This window comes from Nicotiana attenuata, chromosome 8 (assembly GCF_001879085.1).
Source record: "Nicotiana attenuata strain UT chromosome 8, NIATTr2, whole genome shotgun sequence".
Classification (NCBI taxonomy): Eukaryota; Viridiplantae; Streptophyta; class Magnoliopsida; order Solanales; family Solanaceae; genus Nicotiana; species Nicotiana attenuata.
Genome location: NC_031996.1, coordinates 13056929 through 13076285, shown reverse-complemented (window position 1 = coordinate 13076285; position 19357 = coordinate 13056929). Strand labels below are relative to the sequence as shown.

At 42.7% G+C, this 19357-nt stretch overlaps 2 protein-coding genes across 2 annotated transcripts; one reads left to right on the top strand and one right to left on the bottom strand.

Moving 5' to 3' along the window:
* LOC109231497 lies at window positions 1209-1937 on the bottom strand. The gene is made up of 2 exons (XM_019397155.1): window positions 1662-1937; window positions 1209-1382 (listed from the first exon to the last, which is right to left on the bottom strand). Exons 1-2 carry the CDS (start codon window positions 1935-1937, stop codon window positions 1209-1211), a joined length of 450 nt encoding a protein of 149 aa, XP_019252700.1.
* On the top strand, window positions 5688-6563 carry LOC109231495. The gene is made up of 2 exons (XM_019397154.1): window positions 5688-5966; window positions 6045-6563. Exons 1-2 carry the CDS (start codon window positions 5688-5690, stop codon window positions 6561-6563), a joined length of 798 nt encoding a protein of 265 aa, XP_019252699.1.

Sequence of the window (19357 nt, the reverse complement as noted above, 5' to 3'; positions counted from 1 at the left end):
GAGCTACAATTTTCATTCAGCCAATTCAAGGCATCAAAAGACCTATGCCATTTGCTTAGTCTAGAGAGTTCATAATTAGCCTTTTCTAGGCTTTCATGCAGGTTTTTATTTCTTCATCCAGCATCACAAAGATTATCATTAGCAATTTTTAATTCCTTTCCAAGATTATCCTGCAGAGCACTCATTTTTCCTTTGCCATGTGTATCAGGAGACTTCTCATTCTCATAAGTAAGTTCAAGAACCTGGTTCTTAAGGTCTTTGACCTGTTTCTCTAAACTAGCTTTGCCAGATTCAAGCTTTTTTATATGAAGTTTGACACAAGAAAGGTTGCTTATTAGCTGATCATTTCCATTACTCATTTTGTCCATTTCATTCATTAAGGTCACAATTATGGCCATTAGTTGCTTTTTGGACATAGCATGAATATTTTCTTTCAAGTCAGATATATACTTACCTGGTTTGCCTTATCTTCAGTTTCTGAATCACTCATGGCCATTATTCTTTTCACTTCTTGCTCAGTTTTATTCTTCAATCGCCATCAGAGCCACTTCAATGTTTTCATTTCCAAAGTCAGTTTCTAAGGTTCTCCATATATAATGAGAAAAGATACACGAGGACACCCTGAGGAGGGTGTTTCTAGACAAACTTCTGTAGAGCAAGTCCTTTGCTTTAGCATTTTTCTGAACTAGCTGACGATCTTCCTCGTCATCCTCCTCATCTCTTTTGTAGTACTTGTTACCTTTACCATCCAATTTGGTTTGAAGAATTGGTCCATGACTGACAATTACCCATAAGTCAAAGTCAGTAGCCTGAAGAAATGTTTCCATACGTAGATTCTATTCATCATAGTGGTGTCCATCAAGCAAAGCAGGTCTTCCAATGTGCATTCCAAGCTGTACTGAGGGTTCTGGCTTCACAGCTTGGTGTTCATGATCAATCAAAACATAGAGACTTATAACCTCATCCTCCTTTTCTTCCTCTTGATCACTCCCACTGTCCTCATATGCTGCGAAGAATGCCCGCTCCATTGCTTCAGTAAATCCCTTGCCTAGGATTTTTCCTTTGCTGGAACCCTTTTCTCTCATCTTTTACCGTTTTTCTTTTTCAGCTTGTTCTTTCCTCTACTTGATTTCCCATATTGGGCAATTCTTTATTATGTGATCTAGTTTTCCACACTTGTAGCACCCATCATTATTAGCTTTGCCGATCTACTTGTGCTTACCACTGGTCTCTCTCTTGGATGCACTTTTGGAGTTCTTCATGAACCTCTTGAACTTGGCGAACATTGCTAGATCGGGATCATCATATTCAGATTCATCTTCCTCAGATACTCTAAGAACCAAGGCCTTCTCCTTCTTTGGTTCTTCTTTGCGCAGTTCTATCTTTCTCATTTCTTAAGTTTTAAGTTTTCAACCAACTCGTCAAGTGAGATTTATCCAATTCCTTGGCTTCCTAGACTGCTGTGACTTTTGATTCCCATGAAGCTTGAAGAATTCTTAGAACTTTGCTAAACAACTCTTCTAAGGTAAACACCTTTCCTAGTAATTTTAGTTTATTGGTTATTATAGTGAACCTAGTCATCAATCTTGGATGGGCTCAGACTCCTTCATGGAGAAAAGCTCATAGTTTCTCATGAGTAGTTATTGCCTTGATCTCTTTACTTGATTTGTTCCTTCATGAGTAGTTTGGAGTGCATTCCATATCTGCTTCGCATTAGAGCACGGAGAAATTCTATTGCACTCATCAGGACCGAGTCCACAAATAAGGATTTTCATAGCCTTTGCATTCTTGTCCATCATTCTGAAATATGCTACCACAAATTCGGAGGGGTCTTTGGGAACTGTTTCATTTTGTGCATTTTGTTTAGTAGGAATCAAAGGACCTTGGTTAACTATGATCCATAGTTCATAGGCTTCAGCTATCAAGAAATATTTCATTCTTGCTTTCCACCAACTAAAATATTTTCCATTGAACAGGGGTGGTCTGGTAGTTAATTGTCCTTCATTAATTCTAGGTGGAGCACTCATCTTTCTTCCAAGATTTCTCTAGGTATTAGCCGTGTAAATGAGAGACCCTCTCTGATACCAATTGTTAGTTTGAGTGCCCGTATGGATTGCTAAGAACATGTTTATTTATTGTGTTCCTTAAGCGTAAAGTAAATAAGAAATAAAATGAATACAACAATTATACGTGGAAAATCACCCGGCACAAAAGCTGCAAAAACCACGACCTACCACATAGGATTTTCAACTCCAACTCCACTAGAACAATAAGCCAAAATGAATCAACAACAAGTCTGTAATTCAATACTCTCCAGCACTCCTACTACTCCTATTTGATTTAGAAGTTACTGTAACTTGTAAAACAAATTGCTCACTCCAACTCACTAACTGCTTATGACGTTTGATTACAACTCAATTTCCTAAAACACATTCACTAGACTGACTCGAAAGAATACAAAAGGCAAGTACTCAACACGAGTAAAAACAACTTATATCACTTTAGTTGATGTGTAAAAGGATAGTTTGGAAATCCAAAGTCATCCTCTTTAAAAACGACTTGAGATCTTCTAGGAGTCCTATTCAAGGCCAGATTCCTCTTTGATAGGACTCCTACTGTTCCAAGGATTCCACACGCTCTGGGACTTTTGTCTCTGACTAAATTATCCAAATCTTCTTGAGCAACGACCCTTATCACGTATAGCATCCATCTTCCACCAAACTCGGACTTGGGTAACATTGAGATAAAGTTACTGTCTTGTACATGTGTATAAGTATCAATCATGAGGAGATGATCCTTTAACCTGAGGAGCTAGTTCTTCACAAGAGTTAAGCAGCTACATTGAGGACCTGGTTCTTTGAGCAGTTAGTCACACTTTGTTAATCATCAAAACTTCAATACTCAACATTTTATATATGTTTTTAACGTAACTGTAGTAATTACGTAATGATTAACGTGATTTATGTGGACCATCCAAATTTAAAGAATAGGAACAAGTGCGGAGGGAAAGAAAAAAAATCATAAATAGCAAGATTTACAATTGTTAATTGAAAATTAGTCATAGTTTCAAAATTAATCAAATTTTAGTCACTTTTTCATGCGAAAATACAATCCTATTCAAAAACACCCTTAAAATTCGAAACATTTCCAGCATAATATGTTGAGATTCTAGAATAATGTGCTGGAATTCATAATTTGTTGTAGTTCCAACATAGTATATTGGAGGTTTATATGCAGAAGTTTTATAATCCAATATATTATGTTGAAACTTTCTATGTTTCAACAGAGGATTTCGCGTTAAATAATAACTACTTTTCAATAGCTTTGTAAATACTGATTATTTTTTAATAAGAACCCGTAAAAATGGCTATGTCATGCCATTTTAGCTAAAGAAAATGGGAATGATCAGAACAAAAACAATAGGTTGAAATGTTGGAACTTGAAAGGAGTAATTCTTTTGCGGCTTCTTGTTGTCTCTATCAATACCTAATAAATTATTGATTAAATTTGTATACAGTATGGGGTAAAATATGTTATATTAAATGATCGCATCAGAAAGTGGCATGTGGAGTCGAAAATTGAGGATAGCTAAAATCGAAGGCAACAATCTCGTCTGTTACCGAAGAGAACGATACTCTTAAAGATGAAATAAATGCCCGTCACCCAATAGTATTTAATGAAGAAAATAGAGGATAGCTGAAATCGAAGGCAACAATCTCGTCTGTTACCAGAGAGAATGATACTCTTAAAGATGAAATAAATGCCCGTCACCTGATAGTATTTAATGAAGAATATTCTACAGCATTTAATACACTGGCCGTTACAAAAGAATATGGCATTCATGCCTGCCGTTACACATTCTTCAATGGCCCTCGTAGTTGATATTAAAGAGGGGCTTGATCCTAGGACCGTGTTCCCTAGGTACAACTATAAATAATGAGCTCGATTATCATTGTAAATGACAAGAATTTTCTGGCAAACATACGCTACACTCAAGCTTAATATAATCTTATCTTCCTACTTTTTGATTTCATTGTTGTTGGCCGAAACTATTATTTCTGCTATTTCGTCTCTATCTCAAGGCTAAGTATTGCATATTTATATAATTGATCTATTATTTTAGGATCAGATTAATTTACTTGTCTATAAACCACGTATAAATTTAACTATACCATTCTACGGATAAACAATTTGGCGCCCATCGTGGGGCCTAGATAGTCGTGTAATTAAGTTGGTCCTTGCCTCTTTTATGAACGTGTTATGACTATTTGTTCTTAGCAAAATATCACAGAAAATGGAAGATAATGATGTTAACAACACACACGATCTTGAGGCCCAAGGAAACGAGCCTCAGCACGAAGATTCAATCAGTGATACCCGCAGCGAGGGGAATAAGGCCACACTGGTCCATCGCAGGCGGTACCCGCGACATGTTCGGGAGGCGACTCCTGATGATGCTGAAGAAGAACATGTTGTTGAAGCGGTAAGGGTCCTGCAGGAGCAACAAGAGGCAATTCTCGGCCATCTCACATGGCAGGATGAGGTTATGACAGAACTAAAACAGGCGTTATTAAGTGCTTCTAATAACGCGAACAAACGAGATCTAGTTCCTCCCGGTGCTCCCGCAAATCACACAACGGAGGGTCGACAACAACACCCCGAGGGGCGAGGTCGGCTTCGATGGGGCTGAGGGGGGTGGATCTGGTCACAAAAACGAGAACGATCCCTTCAAAAGCGAACTCATACAATTTATGAAGGAAGTGAACACCCGCATGGACCAAACCACGGGTGCACCACTAGTGTTGAAGGGATCAGACTCAAAGAAGTACACTCAATTGCAGTACAAACCGAGCACAACACCAGAATTGATCCTGAAGCAGTTTAAAATGCCCTACGTGCCAAAATATGATGGGACATCAGACCCTCAAAAGCATATTACCACATATACGATGGCAGTGAAGGGGAACGATTTAGCTCCCCACGAGATCGAATCAGTTTTGCTAAAGAAATTCGGAGAGACTCTCAGGAGGGGAGCCTTGACGTAGTATTCGTTGTTGCCCGAGCATTCCATAGATTCCTTTGAGATGCTTGCAAATTCTTTCATTAATGACCATATCGGGGCCAGAAAGGTGCAGACCTGAAAGGCCGATATTTTCATAATTGCACAAGGAGAGTCCGAGTTGCTGTGGGAATTTGTGACCTCATTTCAGAAGGAAAGGATGTTGCTCCCGGATGTTCCGGAGGAATGGGCAGCTAAAGCGTTCACCAAGGGTTTGAATTTGAGAAGTTTTGATGCTTCATGAAAGTTGAAGGAAAGGTTTCTCGAGTTCCAAGCGAGACTTGGGCGAAGTGTTCACAAACGGTACGAGAAAAAGATAAGGATTGAGGATGATCAGCTCAGCTTCCCACCGTCGGCTAAAGGTCGGGAGAAGAATAAAGAGAAATCAAAAGACGATTTCGACACACATAGACGGTCTTCGAGGAGCCAGGTTTTGCCCTATGAATGGGCCAAAGGATGTGACAGAGGTTTCCGGTCGACAGACAGGTTCGTAACTGATAGAAGATTAGATGGCGGCTGGAACAACAGATAATTATAGGACAAGGAAACGTCAGGTTCTCGAGATCTATCCTACCCCACACTATGATAATACAACGTCAACTTTAGTGTAGTAGAGTTGGTATCGGCTATGAGAAACATTAAAGAAGAACGGTTCCCGAAGCCGATGAGGTTCGATCCTAGCCAGAGGAACCCTAATTTGTGGTACGAATACCACGGGATGAACTGCCACCGGACTGGGGACTGCCGACATCTGTGTGAAGAGGTGGCAACACTACTGAAAAATGGCCATCTCAGGGAATTCTTAAGCGACCGGGCTAAAAACAATTATTGTCACAACCGTGATAACAGGGAGCCCTCAAAAGCAGAAGAAGATCCCCCGCGCCAGCCAATCAACATGATTTTCGGGGTGGGGGGGGGGGGGGGACGAGATTAACGGGATTACCTTCGCGGCAGCAAAAAAGACAAAGGTATCAGTAACCCACAGCAAAAGGCTCCGGGAAGTCCTAAAGACGACATCACTTTCACGGAGGAGGATGCAGACGGATTGTTGCTACCGCACAATGACGCGCTGGTAATTTCTTTTTATGTATTAGATTTTAAAATCAAACGTATTCTGGTGGATGTAGGGAGTTCGGCAAATATTATACAATGGAGGGTATTAGAACAAGCTAAACTTACCAGAAGCATCATTCTGGCCACGAAACTCCTCGTCGGGTTCAACCTCGTAAGCGTGACAACCCGAGGAGAGCTCCTACTACCCACAAATGCCAAGGGGGTGACGAAGACGATCCTTTTGGAGGTTGTGGATGGTAATATGGGCTACAATATTATCCCGGGAAGACCGTGGTTGCACGAGGTGAAAGCTATACCATCGACGTACCATCAGTTGCTGAAATTCCCAATTCCCAAGGGGACTAAACAGATAAAAGGCAATCAACCGGCGGCAAGGGAGATGAATGTGATTTCGGTATCCAATAGCAAAGGGAAGGAGCATGCGGCATAGCAATTATAGGAGTCAGTGCCTGCTCGCGAATCAAGTGAAGTCAACCAAGGGGAAGAGGTGTCAGAATCTTATAAGGTGCCAAGATATTTCCAGGTACCAGAAGCAACGGACGCGACGAAGGCCACAGTGGAAGAACTTTAGCAAGTCGCATTGTTCGAAAAAGTCTTGGAGAGGAAATTCCACTTGGGTACAGGACTGCACCCTGAGCTCAGGTCTGCGTTTATTGAATTTCTTAAATTTAATGCCAATTTTTTGCGTGGTCGCATGAGGATATGACAGGTATCCCGATGGAAGTGGATGAACACAAGCTAAGCTTGGATCCCAGAATCCCTCCGGTAAAATAAAAGAAACGTCCAATTGCGGAGGCAAAAAATAAATTCGTTAAAGAAGAGGTAACTCGCTTACTTGATATCGGTTCGATCTGAGAGATAAAGTATCCAGGCTGGCTAGCTAACATAGTAGTAGTTCCTAAGAAGAAAAGTAAATTTTGCATGTGCGTAGACTATAAGGACTTGAATAAGGCGTGCCTAAAGGACTCGTTCCCATTGCCATATATCGATCAAATGATTGATACAACGGCTAGGCACGAGTTAATGAGTTTCCTCGATGATTACTCAGGGTACAACCAAATTAAGATGAACTTGGAGGATCAGGAAAAAACTTCGTTCATGATGAATTTCGGCACATATTGCTACAATGTGATGCCCCTCAGGCTAAAGAACGTCGGAGCCACTTATCAGCGACTCGTAAACAAGATGTTTGAAAAACATATAGGGAAAACCATGGAAGTTTATATAGACGACATGCTTGTTAAGTCTTTAAACGTAGGTGATCATCTTAAACGCTGGAAAGAAACTTTTGACATCACGAGGAAGCATAACATGAAGCTTAAACCCGAGAAGTGCGCGTTCGGGGTTAGCTCCGGTAAGTTCCTAGGATTTCTGGTGTCACAAAGGGGGATTGGGGTTAACCCCGATAAAATCAAAGCCATCGAAGACCACCCGGACCAGCTAAGTGTAAAAGAGGTTCAAAGGCTTACAGGGAGATTGACCGCTTTGAGCAAGTTCATTTCTTGATCATCAGAGAAATGCCACCATTTCTTCGCGCTACTCAAGAAGAACGACTTTGAGTGGATCCCGGAATGCTAGTAGGAGTTGCGGGATATGAAAAGGTACTTTTCAAGCCCTCCGTTACTATCAAAGATGAAGGAGAGTGAAAACTTATTTAGCTACTTAGCAGTCTCGGAGGTAGCGGTAAGCGCCATTTTAGTGAGGACGATAGTATGCAATCTCCGATTTATTACGTTAGTAGAATTTTAACCGGAGCAGAAACTCGCTACCTATATTTGGAGAAGTTGGCCTTAGCCCTCGTAGTCGCCTCTCGAGAGCTAAGGCTTTATTTCTAATGTCACCCGATAGCGATGGTGACCACCTTTCCCCTGCGGAATATCCTTCATAAACCCGAACTCTCAGGTAGGCTGGCCAAGTGGGCCTTCGATATCAGTGAATTTGACACAGAATATAAACCAAGGACTGCAATTAAGTTACAAGTTTTGGCCGACTTTATGGCCGATTTCAGTCCAGGATTGTTACCTCTAGCTACCAAAGAAGTAGTGATGGTGTCAGAATTGACATCAGGGGTTTGGTTCCTATATACGAACGGAGATTCCAACATAAAAGGGTCCGGGCTTGGCATAGTATTGACCATGCCTTCGGGAGAAACCCTAAGGTAAGCCATAACAACAGTTCCTCTGACTAACAATGAAGCGAAGTATGAAGCTTTAATTTTAGGACTCGAATTGGCCAGGGGACTAGATTCCGAGGTTGTAGAAATCAAATGCGAATTCTAGATGGTGGTGAATCAGGTCTACGGGATCTTCGAAGCCAAAGAGGAACGCATGCAACAATACGTAAAGAAGGTTCAGGCTCTACTTGCTCGATTCCGGGAGTGGTCGATTACACATATCCCAAGGGAGGAAAATGCAGAAGCAGGCGCATTAGCTAACCTTGGATCATCAACGAAAATGAAGGGATCGGACTCCGGTACGATCGTACAACTTTTGCACTCAGTTCTAGATGCAGACACTATTAGGAGGTAAATGCGACTAATTTGGTCTGGGACTAGAGGAATGAGATCATTGATTACATTGAGCACGGAAAGTTTCCTGAAGATCCTGAGGCATCCTGTGCGCTGCGCGCAAGCAGCACGATATAGCTTCAAAGGAGGTCAATTGTACAAGAAATCTTTCCAAGGCCCGCTGGCCCGATGCTTGAGAGCCTCCGAAGCAAACTATGTTATGCGAGAATCATTCGGGCGTAGATTCCTTGGTACTAAAGTTGGTAAGGGCAAGATATTACTGGACCTGAATGGAGCAAGACGCCAAAGCTTTTGTCCAAAAATGCAATAAGTGTCGATGCTACGCACCATTGGTACCTCAACCAGAAGAACCGTTACACTCGGTTTTATCTCCATGGCCATTCATGAAGTGGGGAATGGATATCGTCGGACCACTGCCACCGGCTCTGGAAAGGTAAGATTTCTTTTGATTTTAACTGACTATTTTTCTAAGTCGGCTAAAGCAGGTCCTTATCAGAAGATCGGTGAACGTGAAGTGGTGGATTTCTTGTGGGAGAACATAATTTGTAGATTTGGGATACCAAAAGAGATAGCCTGTGACAACGGGCCACAGTTTATAGGCGCAAAGGTCACGAAGTTACTTGAAGACTTGAAAATCAAAAGGATCACATCTTCGCCCTATCATCCAAGCGCAAATGGTCAAGTGGAGTCAACGAACAAAGTGATTATTCAAAATCTCAGAAAGAGATTGGAAGCAGCTAAAGGCAGATGGCCCGAAGAGCTACTCGGGGTACTATGAGCGTACCAAACAACGTCCAAATCGAGCACAGGAGATACTCCTTTTTCCCTTATTTGCGGAGCAGAAGCTCTGATCCCGGTGGAAGCAAGGGAACCTACCCTGAGATACATTCAGGCGAATGAAGAAGCAAACAACAAACTAATATTGGTCAATTTGGAATTGCTCTATGAACGCAGGGACTTGGCGGATATAAGGATGGCAGCTCAAAAGCAAAGAATAGAAAGATATTACAATCAAAGAGCCAACCTCCATTATTTCAAAGTAGGAGACTTGGTTTTAAGGAAAGTAACTCAAAATACCCAGGAACTCAATGCAGGAAAGTTAGGTCCAACTTGGGAAGGCCCCTACCGGGTTTCAGCTGTCACCGGAAAAGGATCATACGAGTTGGAAAATCAAAATGGAGAAAAGTTTCCAAGCAACTGGAATGTGTATACCTTAAGAGATATTATTGCTGATGAACATCACCTGTACTGAAAGTATGTGCTGCACTCTTTTTCCCTTCGCCTAGTTTTTGTCCCAATTGGGTTTTCTAGCAAGGTTTTTAATGAGGCAGCAATGAAAAGCGTACTACGAGGAAAATTTTCAACAGCAGCAATAAGACCTTCTAATAACAAGGCATTCAAGCGAAGAACCACTCCAGAGCGGTTAGATAATCTTTTGCTCGGCAGCAAAGTTCCCACCGGAAAGTTTAGTTTGCTATCGAACAAAGGTTACTCGACCATTCACAAGTGTAATCCACTAGGGGATTGTTAGATAGTCTTTGGCTTGATAGCATAAATTCCTAAGGGAAGTGAAGTTTGTTACCGAACTGAAGATTATCAAGCAATTCATTAGTGGAATCCTCGAAGGTGCAGAACGTCTAGTGTTCAAATTTGCATTCTTCTCATTTGAACACTATGGGAATGATATGAGGAAACGGAAACAATGACTGACACGTGGATCGTAATACGAAAACCGAAAACATAGTTGTATCTTCTGGACCAGGGACTGCGCGGCCAGCCCCGTAGAAACAAGTTACACAAGTAGCCACATGAAACGGAAATTTATTTTTTAGCATAACGAATGCTTATGTACTTTTTGAAAATGGAAGGAATAAAGTAAAGTCCTTTTATTTCTATCGTGTTTCTTGTTTAAACGATGAATTGATTTTTTCACTTAAAAGTTAAACAAGTACTTCAAATGCTAGTGTCGTAAAGAGCAGTAGACGTTCTCTTCAAGAGCACCGTAAACATAAGAGGGCCCTCTTTTATGAAAACTCTCACAATAAAGGATTGATTTCGGTAGAACTTGCGCCCGAAATCCAAATGCTTTCAGGGGAAAATACACCCAAAGCCTTGCATAATCAGACGCAAACAATAAAACTTGCGCAAAACACTTAAGCAAGAAAGAATGCAAAGATTAAAACTTGCATAAATGTTCAAACAAAAGAACGCAGAAAGACTCATACAATACTAGAGCAAAAGATGTTTTTATTTACAATAAATATACCAAAACGGTACAAGTACAAAAATTGGGAAAATAAATGAAAAGCTAAGTTGCTGCATCTCCAGAGCCCGGAGGAAGAGAAGTATCCATGTCCCCTAGGGAAGTAGGTAGATCTTATGCCGGCTCGATATCTTGACCTTCATCATTTTGGCCTTCAACATCTTCGTCTTTCGGTTCCTCTTCAGTTCCCGAGGACTTGAAATTGGAACCAAAAGAACCGCGAGCATCAGGCCTTGTCGGAAGACCCCTTTTAGCAGCTGACTCCAGCTTAAGGGCTTTAGCGATTTTGGCATCAAAGTCGATGACACTTGCTTTAGCCTCTTCCAAAGTTTTTCTCCTCATGCTGTACATAATGTATCTTTTTTTCAACAACTAGGGAAGCCGCTCGACGCTTGAGTTCTTCTTTAAGTTGGTCAACCTCGACAGGAAAGATTTTCCCGTGCAGATCTAACGGACCGGAGGCTAACAACGGACAGTAGAGCTGAAAAGTCAGTTATGCTCAATGGTCCTCTAATACTCCTCCTCCAATTGGGCATATTTCACCCCGACAATAGCAAGATCTTCAATTTTGGAGTTCAAGGCTGCCTCTAAATTATTTAGTCTTTCAGCAGAGGCAGCCTCGCGATCAAAAGCAACAAGAACGACACTATGGACTTCAGCCCATTTGGCCCTAGCCTTTTCAAATTGAACCCTCAGTTGGGCGATCTCTTGGCTAAGGGTCTCTACTTCTTGCTCGCTTTGCTGCAAACGAACCTCCAATAGAACGGCCTTAGCAGCTTTGGCTTGCAGTTATGAGAGGCGAGCAGCAGTTTGGTCCCGCTAGGCCAAAAGTTGATCCCGCTTAGAGGTAAGTTCCTCCTTTTCTCGAATCAACCTTTGGAGGCCCTCGGAAGCAAGGAAATTGGCCTGCGAAACAAAAAAGGCAAACTCAAAAGACTACTAAATCAAAGATAGAAGAAATGAGAATGGAAATGAAGAGTATACCGTTACGGCATTGTGCATAACATTGTTCAACAAGCACTCTCCCGGAAGAGCCTGTAATTTTTCCCAATCTTTTTCTGAAGCCAAAGTCTTCAGAAAGTTAGCAAGTTCCATTGGTCAGGATAACATATTGCACCCGGTAGAGACCAAGAGAGTAATAATCCTCCTCCTTTGTGGATCTTCTGAGGGGGCAGCTTACTTTTGCCCTAAATTCCCATGAACCGGGGACTAGGGCAGAGGAACATCCTCTTCTCGGATGGATGCGGTCGGATGAAGCTGATAGCGTTGAAAGATGAGAAGTGGTTGCGGCAAGAGAAGTGCTAGGTGTTAGTTGCTCGTCAACCGAAGACGGCAGTGACCCGGTACTCAGCCCCACAATACCGGGTGCAGCGACTGGGATCCGAAAACGGGAGTTGGCATTTTCCACCATCTCGAACTCCCCCTAGAGCATCGAGGAATCATCCTCGATCGATGTAACTAACTCAACAGATTGAGAAGTCTGTTGAGATAAGGAAGGTCGTCTTCTGTGTATAGAAGCCCCCTCCTCACTAGTTTCTCCATCACCGTCAATCATCAAGGTATCTATGGCCGGCCAGGGCGGAGGGCTCGTCACCACGACTTTCGGAGATGACTAGGTGGCGGCATTCTTCGCCCTCTTATTCTTTCCCCCGGCTGCGGAAGAACGCCTTCTTTTTGGTTGCTGGTTCTCCAGTCGGGGACTCTAAGAAGAAGCACTCACACCAGAAACAGGCCAGGGGATGCCTGTTAAACGCCTCTTGAAGCAGCCTCGGCGCATCAGTAAGATCAGCCAAAATGTCCTCCTCGGGGACGACAACCAATCCCTAGGGTAAATCTGAATTAAGCAAAGAGAGAATGGATTAAATAATCTCCTAACACAAAAAGCAAAGATGAGACGAGTCTAAGTTACCATGATTTTTGGCCTTCCACCCGTATTTAAGGGTCAGTTCTTTCCACATGCGAGTTTCGGGCGTAGTGACGTCCAAGATTTTTTGGACCCACTGGTCCAAGCTTTCAACCCTAGCTGGTACCCATCGAGTTGCTAAAACAGGCGAAAGAAGAAGGATAAATAATGATATGAGATGATCTCTAATGAAAGAAAGATTAAGCAAGGAACTTACAAGTGCGATTCCATGATTCCGAAAAGGATGAAGCCATTACCGGAATAATATCATTGGTGGCAATTGCAATGAACCGTTCCATTCACCCACAGTCTTTGTCATCATCCATCCTAGATAGTAGAGCATAGTGGCCATGTTTACTGAAATTCACCATTCCCCCACGGAAGATCTTGGGGGAATAGAGGTTTATCACATGAGCTAGGGATAGCTCATCTCCCATTTCCTTGGCACAGGCGCCGAAGACAAGTAATTGTACTCCATACGGAAGGACTTACTTGTGCCAAACACACCTGGTAGCGGAGGCAGAACTCCACGATGATGGAGTCAAGCTCTCCACTTAGAGAAAACGCCCCCAAAGTGAAGGGATACATATAGAAATACGTAAAACCCTTCTTGGGTAAGGTTACCCACTCCGCCAGATCAGGAGCGATAATGTCTAAATCCTGGCAATGGCAATCTTCCTTTACAACAGGAATACTGGAAGAATGGATGGAAGAAGGGTATCTGCTAACGGCCCATGTACGAGGGTTAGCGGAAGAAAATTTTTCTTCGAAGTCTTTAGTTGTGACGAGGCTTCTGGGGATGATGGTACTGACTGTAGGAGGAGCAGCTTTATCGGCTTTGCCTTTGTTCTTTGAGGAACTAAGATTTTTAGAAAAAGAAACCATTCTATGTTAGAGAAGAAGGAAAAACATTTTTCTTATGAAGAAAATTAAAGAAAGGTTTAAGAACAGAGTACGAGTTGAGTAAAGAGAATTTGAGAGAGTTTGAAGAATTATGAGGTGTGAATAAAGGAGTTTGATGCGTATAAGTCAAGAAATAGGCGGCTAAAATCATGGCCATAACTACCTCGATAACCGGCTAATGCTAATTCATGGGATGACGCATGTTTGGGGCATTAAATGTGGAGAGACGTGCGTCTAATCAACCGTTAGAAACTTTTCAGAGGGGGTCAGTAAATTTTTTGCCAAAAAGAACATCTCTACCAACTTTTCGGTGACACAAAGTTATGCCACCAGAAAGCAGGGGGACTATCTGTATGGGATAAAATATGTTATATTAAATGATCGCATGAGAAAATGACACGTGGAGTCAGAAATAGAGGATAGCTGAAACCGAAGACAACGATCTCGTCTGTTACCGGAGAGAATGATACTCTTAAAGATGAAATAAATAACTGTCACCCGGTAGAATTTAAGAAAGAATATTCTACAGCATTTAGTATACTACCCATTACAAAAGAATATGTCATTCATGCTCGCCATTACACATTCTTCAATGACCCTCATAATTGACATTAAAGAGGGGCTTGATCCTAGGACCTTGTTCCCTAGGTACAGCTATAAATAGTGAGCTTTATTATTATTGTAAAGGACACGAATTTTCTGGCAAACATACGCTACACTCTATTCAAAGCTTAATATAATCTTATCTTCCTGCTTTTTGATTTCATTGTTGTTGTGCCCAGAAGCCCTCCTCCCCAAACTATTATTTCTGTTATTTCGTCTCCATCTCAAGGCTAAGTATTTCATATTTATATAATTCATCTATTATTTTATCACGGCCCAAAACTCAACCTGCCGTGATGACACCTATCATGTTACTAGGCAAGCCGACAACTCAGACACTTCCAACACTTTCAAATTTAGAATATGCTAAAATAGGCTTTAAATAAGTAGATCTCATAGCCGAATAAACTGCCACGCTCGATACATAAGTTTTCCAAAAAATCAGGGTGTCATTGAGTACATGAGCATCTATACAGTACAAGTCTGAAACACTATCTAAGAAACTGAAATTGAATAAATAGAACTGAGGGATAAGGGAGGAGAGTCAAGATCTGTGGACGCCAGAGCAGCTACCTCAAAAATATTTGAATGATTAAACTTAGTGAATCAGCAACCACCGTGTTCGGAAACACCTGGATCTGCACACAAAGTGCAGGATGTAGCGTGGGTACAACCAACTCAATAAGTTAAAAATCTAACCTTTGGACTGAAAGCAATGACGAGCTCAAACAATACAGTAAAAATACAGAGTTTAACAATACCGAAAATGTAGACATGCTTCCAGGTTCAACAGTTAAGTTCATCACAGATAAAATATGCCGGGTGTGACTGATAAGAAGAATATGACATCTTTATATCTATATGCCAATATGAATACCGCATGTGATGAAACACAGTGAAATCCCAAGTACTCACATCTCAGAGCACTCTATCTGACCGTTTAAATTCTCGCTCATCACACTCAGTCACTCAGCACTGTATGGTACCTACTGCGGCGTGCAGCCCGATCCACAAATATTTGAAATATTTAAGTCTACCCAGATGTCCTTAATCGCAGTCGCTACACGAACGCGTCAATCCCCACGCGAACACGGGGAACTGATTCCTCAAACCTACGCAATCGCGTCCCTCTTCACGCATCAAAGAACAAACGTGTGACCTCAGCTATTGCCTCACTTCCTCTTCGCGAACGCGGCTTAGCCTACACATTCGCGATGCACTGACTCCTCCAGCTAACGAGATCGCAACCATAAAGTCAACTCTCGATCAAACTTCTAGATTGCCAAAGCTTCTAATTTTCCAACTTTCGCTATTCCAAACCTAATTCAACTATGGACCTCCAAATCACGATTCTGGCACACTCCTAAGTCCAAAAATCACCCAACGGAGCTAACATAACCATCAAAACTCTCTTCCGGAGTCATTTACATATAAGTCAACATCCGTTAACCTTACAAACCTTGAGACTAAATGTCTCAACTCATTCCGAAACCTTCATGGAACCAAACCAACTACCCCAGCAAGTCACATAGCAACTATTAAGCATCAAATTAGCAGTAAATGAGGGAATAGGGCTACAATACTTAAAACGACCGGCCGCGTCGTTACATCCTCCCCCTCTTAAACAAACGTTCGTCCTCGAACGGGTCTAGAAACATACCTGGAGTCTCAAATAGGCATGGATATCTGCTCCGCATCTCCCGCTCGGTCTCCCAAGTAGCCTCCTGAACTGGCTGACCTCTGCATTGCACCTTCACTGAAGCTATGTCTTTTGACTTCAACCTTCAAACCTGCCGATCCATAATGGCCACCGGCTCCACATCATAAGTCAAATCACCATCCAACTGAACCATGCTGAAATCCAAAACATGAGACGGATCGCCGACATACTTCTGTAGCATAGAAACATGAAATACTAGATGAACACTCGACAGACTAGGTGGCAAGACAAGCTTGTAAGCCACCTCTCCAATCCTTTAAAGCACCTCAAACGATGCAATATACCGAGGGCTTAACTTGCCCTTGTTTTCGAACCTCATAACACCCTTCATGGGTGAAACCTTGAGCAGTACCTTCTCCCCAACCATGTAAGCAACATCATGAACCTTCCGATCGGCGTAACTCTTCTGTCTCAACTGCGCCATGCGAAGCCGATCCTGAATCAATTTAACCTTGTCCAAAGCATCCTGAACCAAGTTAGTACCCAATAGCCTAGCCTCACCCGGCTCAAACCAACGCACTGGAGACCGACACCGTCTCCCATACAAAGCCTCATACGGAGCCATCTGAATGCTCGATTGGTAGCTATTGTTGTAGGTAAACTCTTCGAGCGGCAGAAACTGATCCCATGAACCCCCAAAATCTATGACACAAGCGCGTAGCATATCCTCCAATATCTGAATAGTGCGCTCGGACTGTCCGCCGGTCTGAGGGTGAAATGTTGTACTCAACTGAACCTGTGTGCCCAACTCTCACTGGATGGTTCTCTAAAACTACGGTGTAAACTGCGTGCCCTGATCTGTAATGATGGACACCGGCACACCGTGAAGGCGAACAATCTTGCAGATGTAAATCTCAGCCAACCGCTCCGAAGAATAAGTAGTACCAACTGGAATCAAATTTCCTCGAAGTCCGTGGAAGCCCAAATACAAAGTCCATGGTGATACGCTCCCATTTCCACTTCGGAATCTCAAGCCTCTTAAGCAATCAGCCCGGTCTTTGATGCTCATACTTCAACTGCTGACAGTTTAGGCACCAAGCTACAAACCCCACTATATCTTTCTTCATCCTCCTCCACCAATAGTGCTGCCTCAAGTCCTGATACATCTTCGCGGCACTCGGATAGATGGAATACCCTGAACTGTGGGCCTCCTCAAGGATCAACCCACGTAGCCCATCTACATCAGGCATACAAATCTGACTCTACATCCTCAACACCCCATCATCTCCAATAGTAACATCCTTGGCATCACCGTGTCCTTAAGGACAAGCAAATGGGGATCATCATACTGGCACTCTCTGATGTGATCATATAAGGAAGACCAAGAAAGCACACAAGCTAAAACCCGGCTGGGCTCCGAAATATCCAACTTCACAAACTGGTTGGCCAAGGCTTGAACCTCAACGGCAAGTGGTCTCTCACCAACAGGGATATAAGGAAGACCAAGAAACCACACAAGCTAAAACCCGGCTGGGCTCTGAAATATCCAACTTCACAAACTGGTTGGCCAAGGCTTGAACCTCAACTGCAAGTGGTCTCTCACCAACAGGGATAAATGCAAGGATACCCATGCTCTCCACCTTTCTACTCAAGGCAATGGCCACCACATTGGCCTTTTCGGGATTATACAGAATAGTAATATCATAGTCCTTTAGTAGCTCCAACCATCTCCGATGTCTCAAATTTAGATCCTTTTGTTTGAACAAGTGCTGGAGGCTCCGATGATCCATCAATACCTCATAAGACACACCATAGAGGTAATGCCTCCAAATCTTTAATGCATGAACAATGGCTGGCAATTGCAAATCATGGACAGAGGTAGTTCTTCTCATGGGGCTTCAACTAGCGTAAGCATAAGCAATCACTCTACCATCTTGCATCAAGACACACCCAATACCAATCCTAGAAGCATCACATTGCACTGTATAAGAGACAGAAGCTAAAGGCAAAACTAGAACTGGAGTTGTGGTCAAGGCAGTCTTGAGCTTCTGAATGCTCTCCTCACACTCATTCAACCACCTGAAAGGAGCACCCTTCTAGGCCAATTTGGTCAAAGGCGATGTGATAGACGAGAAGCCCTCCACAAAGCGGCAATAATAACCGGCCAAGCCGAGAAAGCTCTGAATCTCAGTAGTTAAGGACGGTCCGGGCCAACTCTAGACTGCCTCTATCTTCTTTGGATCCACCTTAATCCCCTCACTGGACACCACGTGCCCTAAGAACGCCAACGAACTAAGACAAAACTCACACTTGGAGATCTTGTCATAAAGCTTCTCCTCCCTCAGCCGCTGTAGTACAATCCTCAAATGTTGGGCATGCTCTTCCTGGCTACGTGAGTACACAAGTATATCATAAATGAATACTATGACAAACGAGTCGAGATAAGGCTAAAATAATTAGATGCATGAATGATGCTGGGGCATTGGTCAGCCCAAAAAGACATCACAAGGAACTCATAGTCACCATAACGGGTCCGGAATGCTGTCTTTAGAATATTTGAGTCCCGAATCTTCAACTAGTGATACCCAGACCTCAAATCAATCTTAGATAATAGCCTCGCTCCCTGAAGCTGGTCAAATAGATCATCAATGCGTGGCAAAGGATACTTGTTCTTGATTGTAACTTTTGTTCAACTGCCTATAGTCGATGCACATTTGCATAGTACCATCCTTCTTCTTCACAAACAGAACCGTGCACCCCAAGGCGACACACTAGGCCTAATAAATCCCTTATAAAGAAGTTCCTGAAGCTGCTCTTTCAATTCCATCAACTCAACTGGTGCCATACGATACTGAGGAATAGAAATGGGCTGAGTGCCCGGCACCAAGTCAATACCAAAGTCAATATCCCTATCGGCCGGCATGTCCGGCAGGTCTGCAGGAAATATATCCGGAAAGTCTCGCACCACCGAAACAAAATCAATAGTAGGAGTATCAGCACCAACATCCCTCACACAAAGGCCAAAATATGACAGACACCCTTCCCAACCATCCGTTGGGCCTTCAAATATGAAATCACTCTTCTGGGAACATAATATAGAGAACCTCTCCACTCGATCCTTGGCAACCCCGGCATAGCCAACGTCACGGTCTTAGAATGATAATCCAGAATAGCATGACATGGAAACAACCAATCCATACCCAAAATCACATCGAAATCGACCAGACTAAGCAATAAGAGACCAACCCTAGTCTCTAATCCCCCAATAGTCACTGCACACATGACCGGTATATACGGTCCATAATAATAGTATCACCCACCGACGTATATACATGAACAGATAAAACTAAGGACTCACGGGGCAT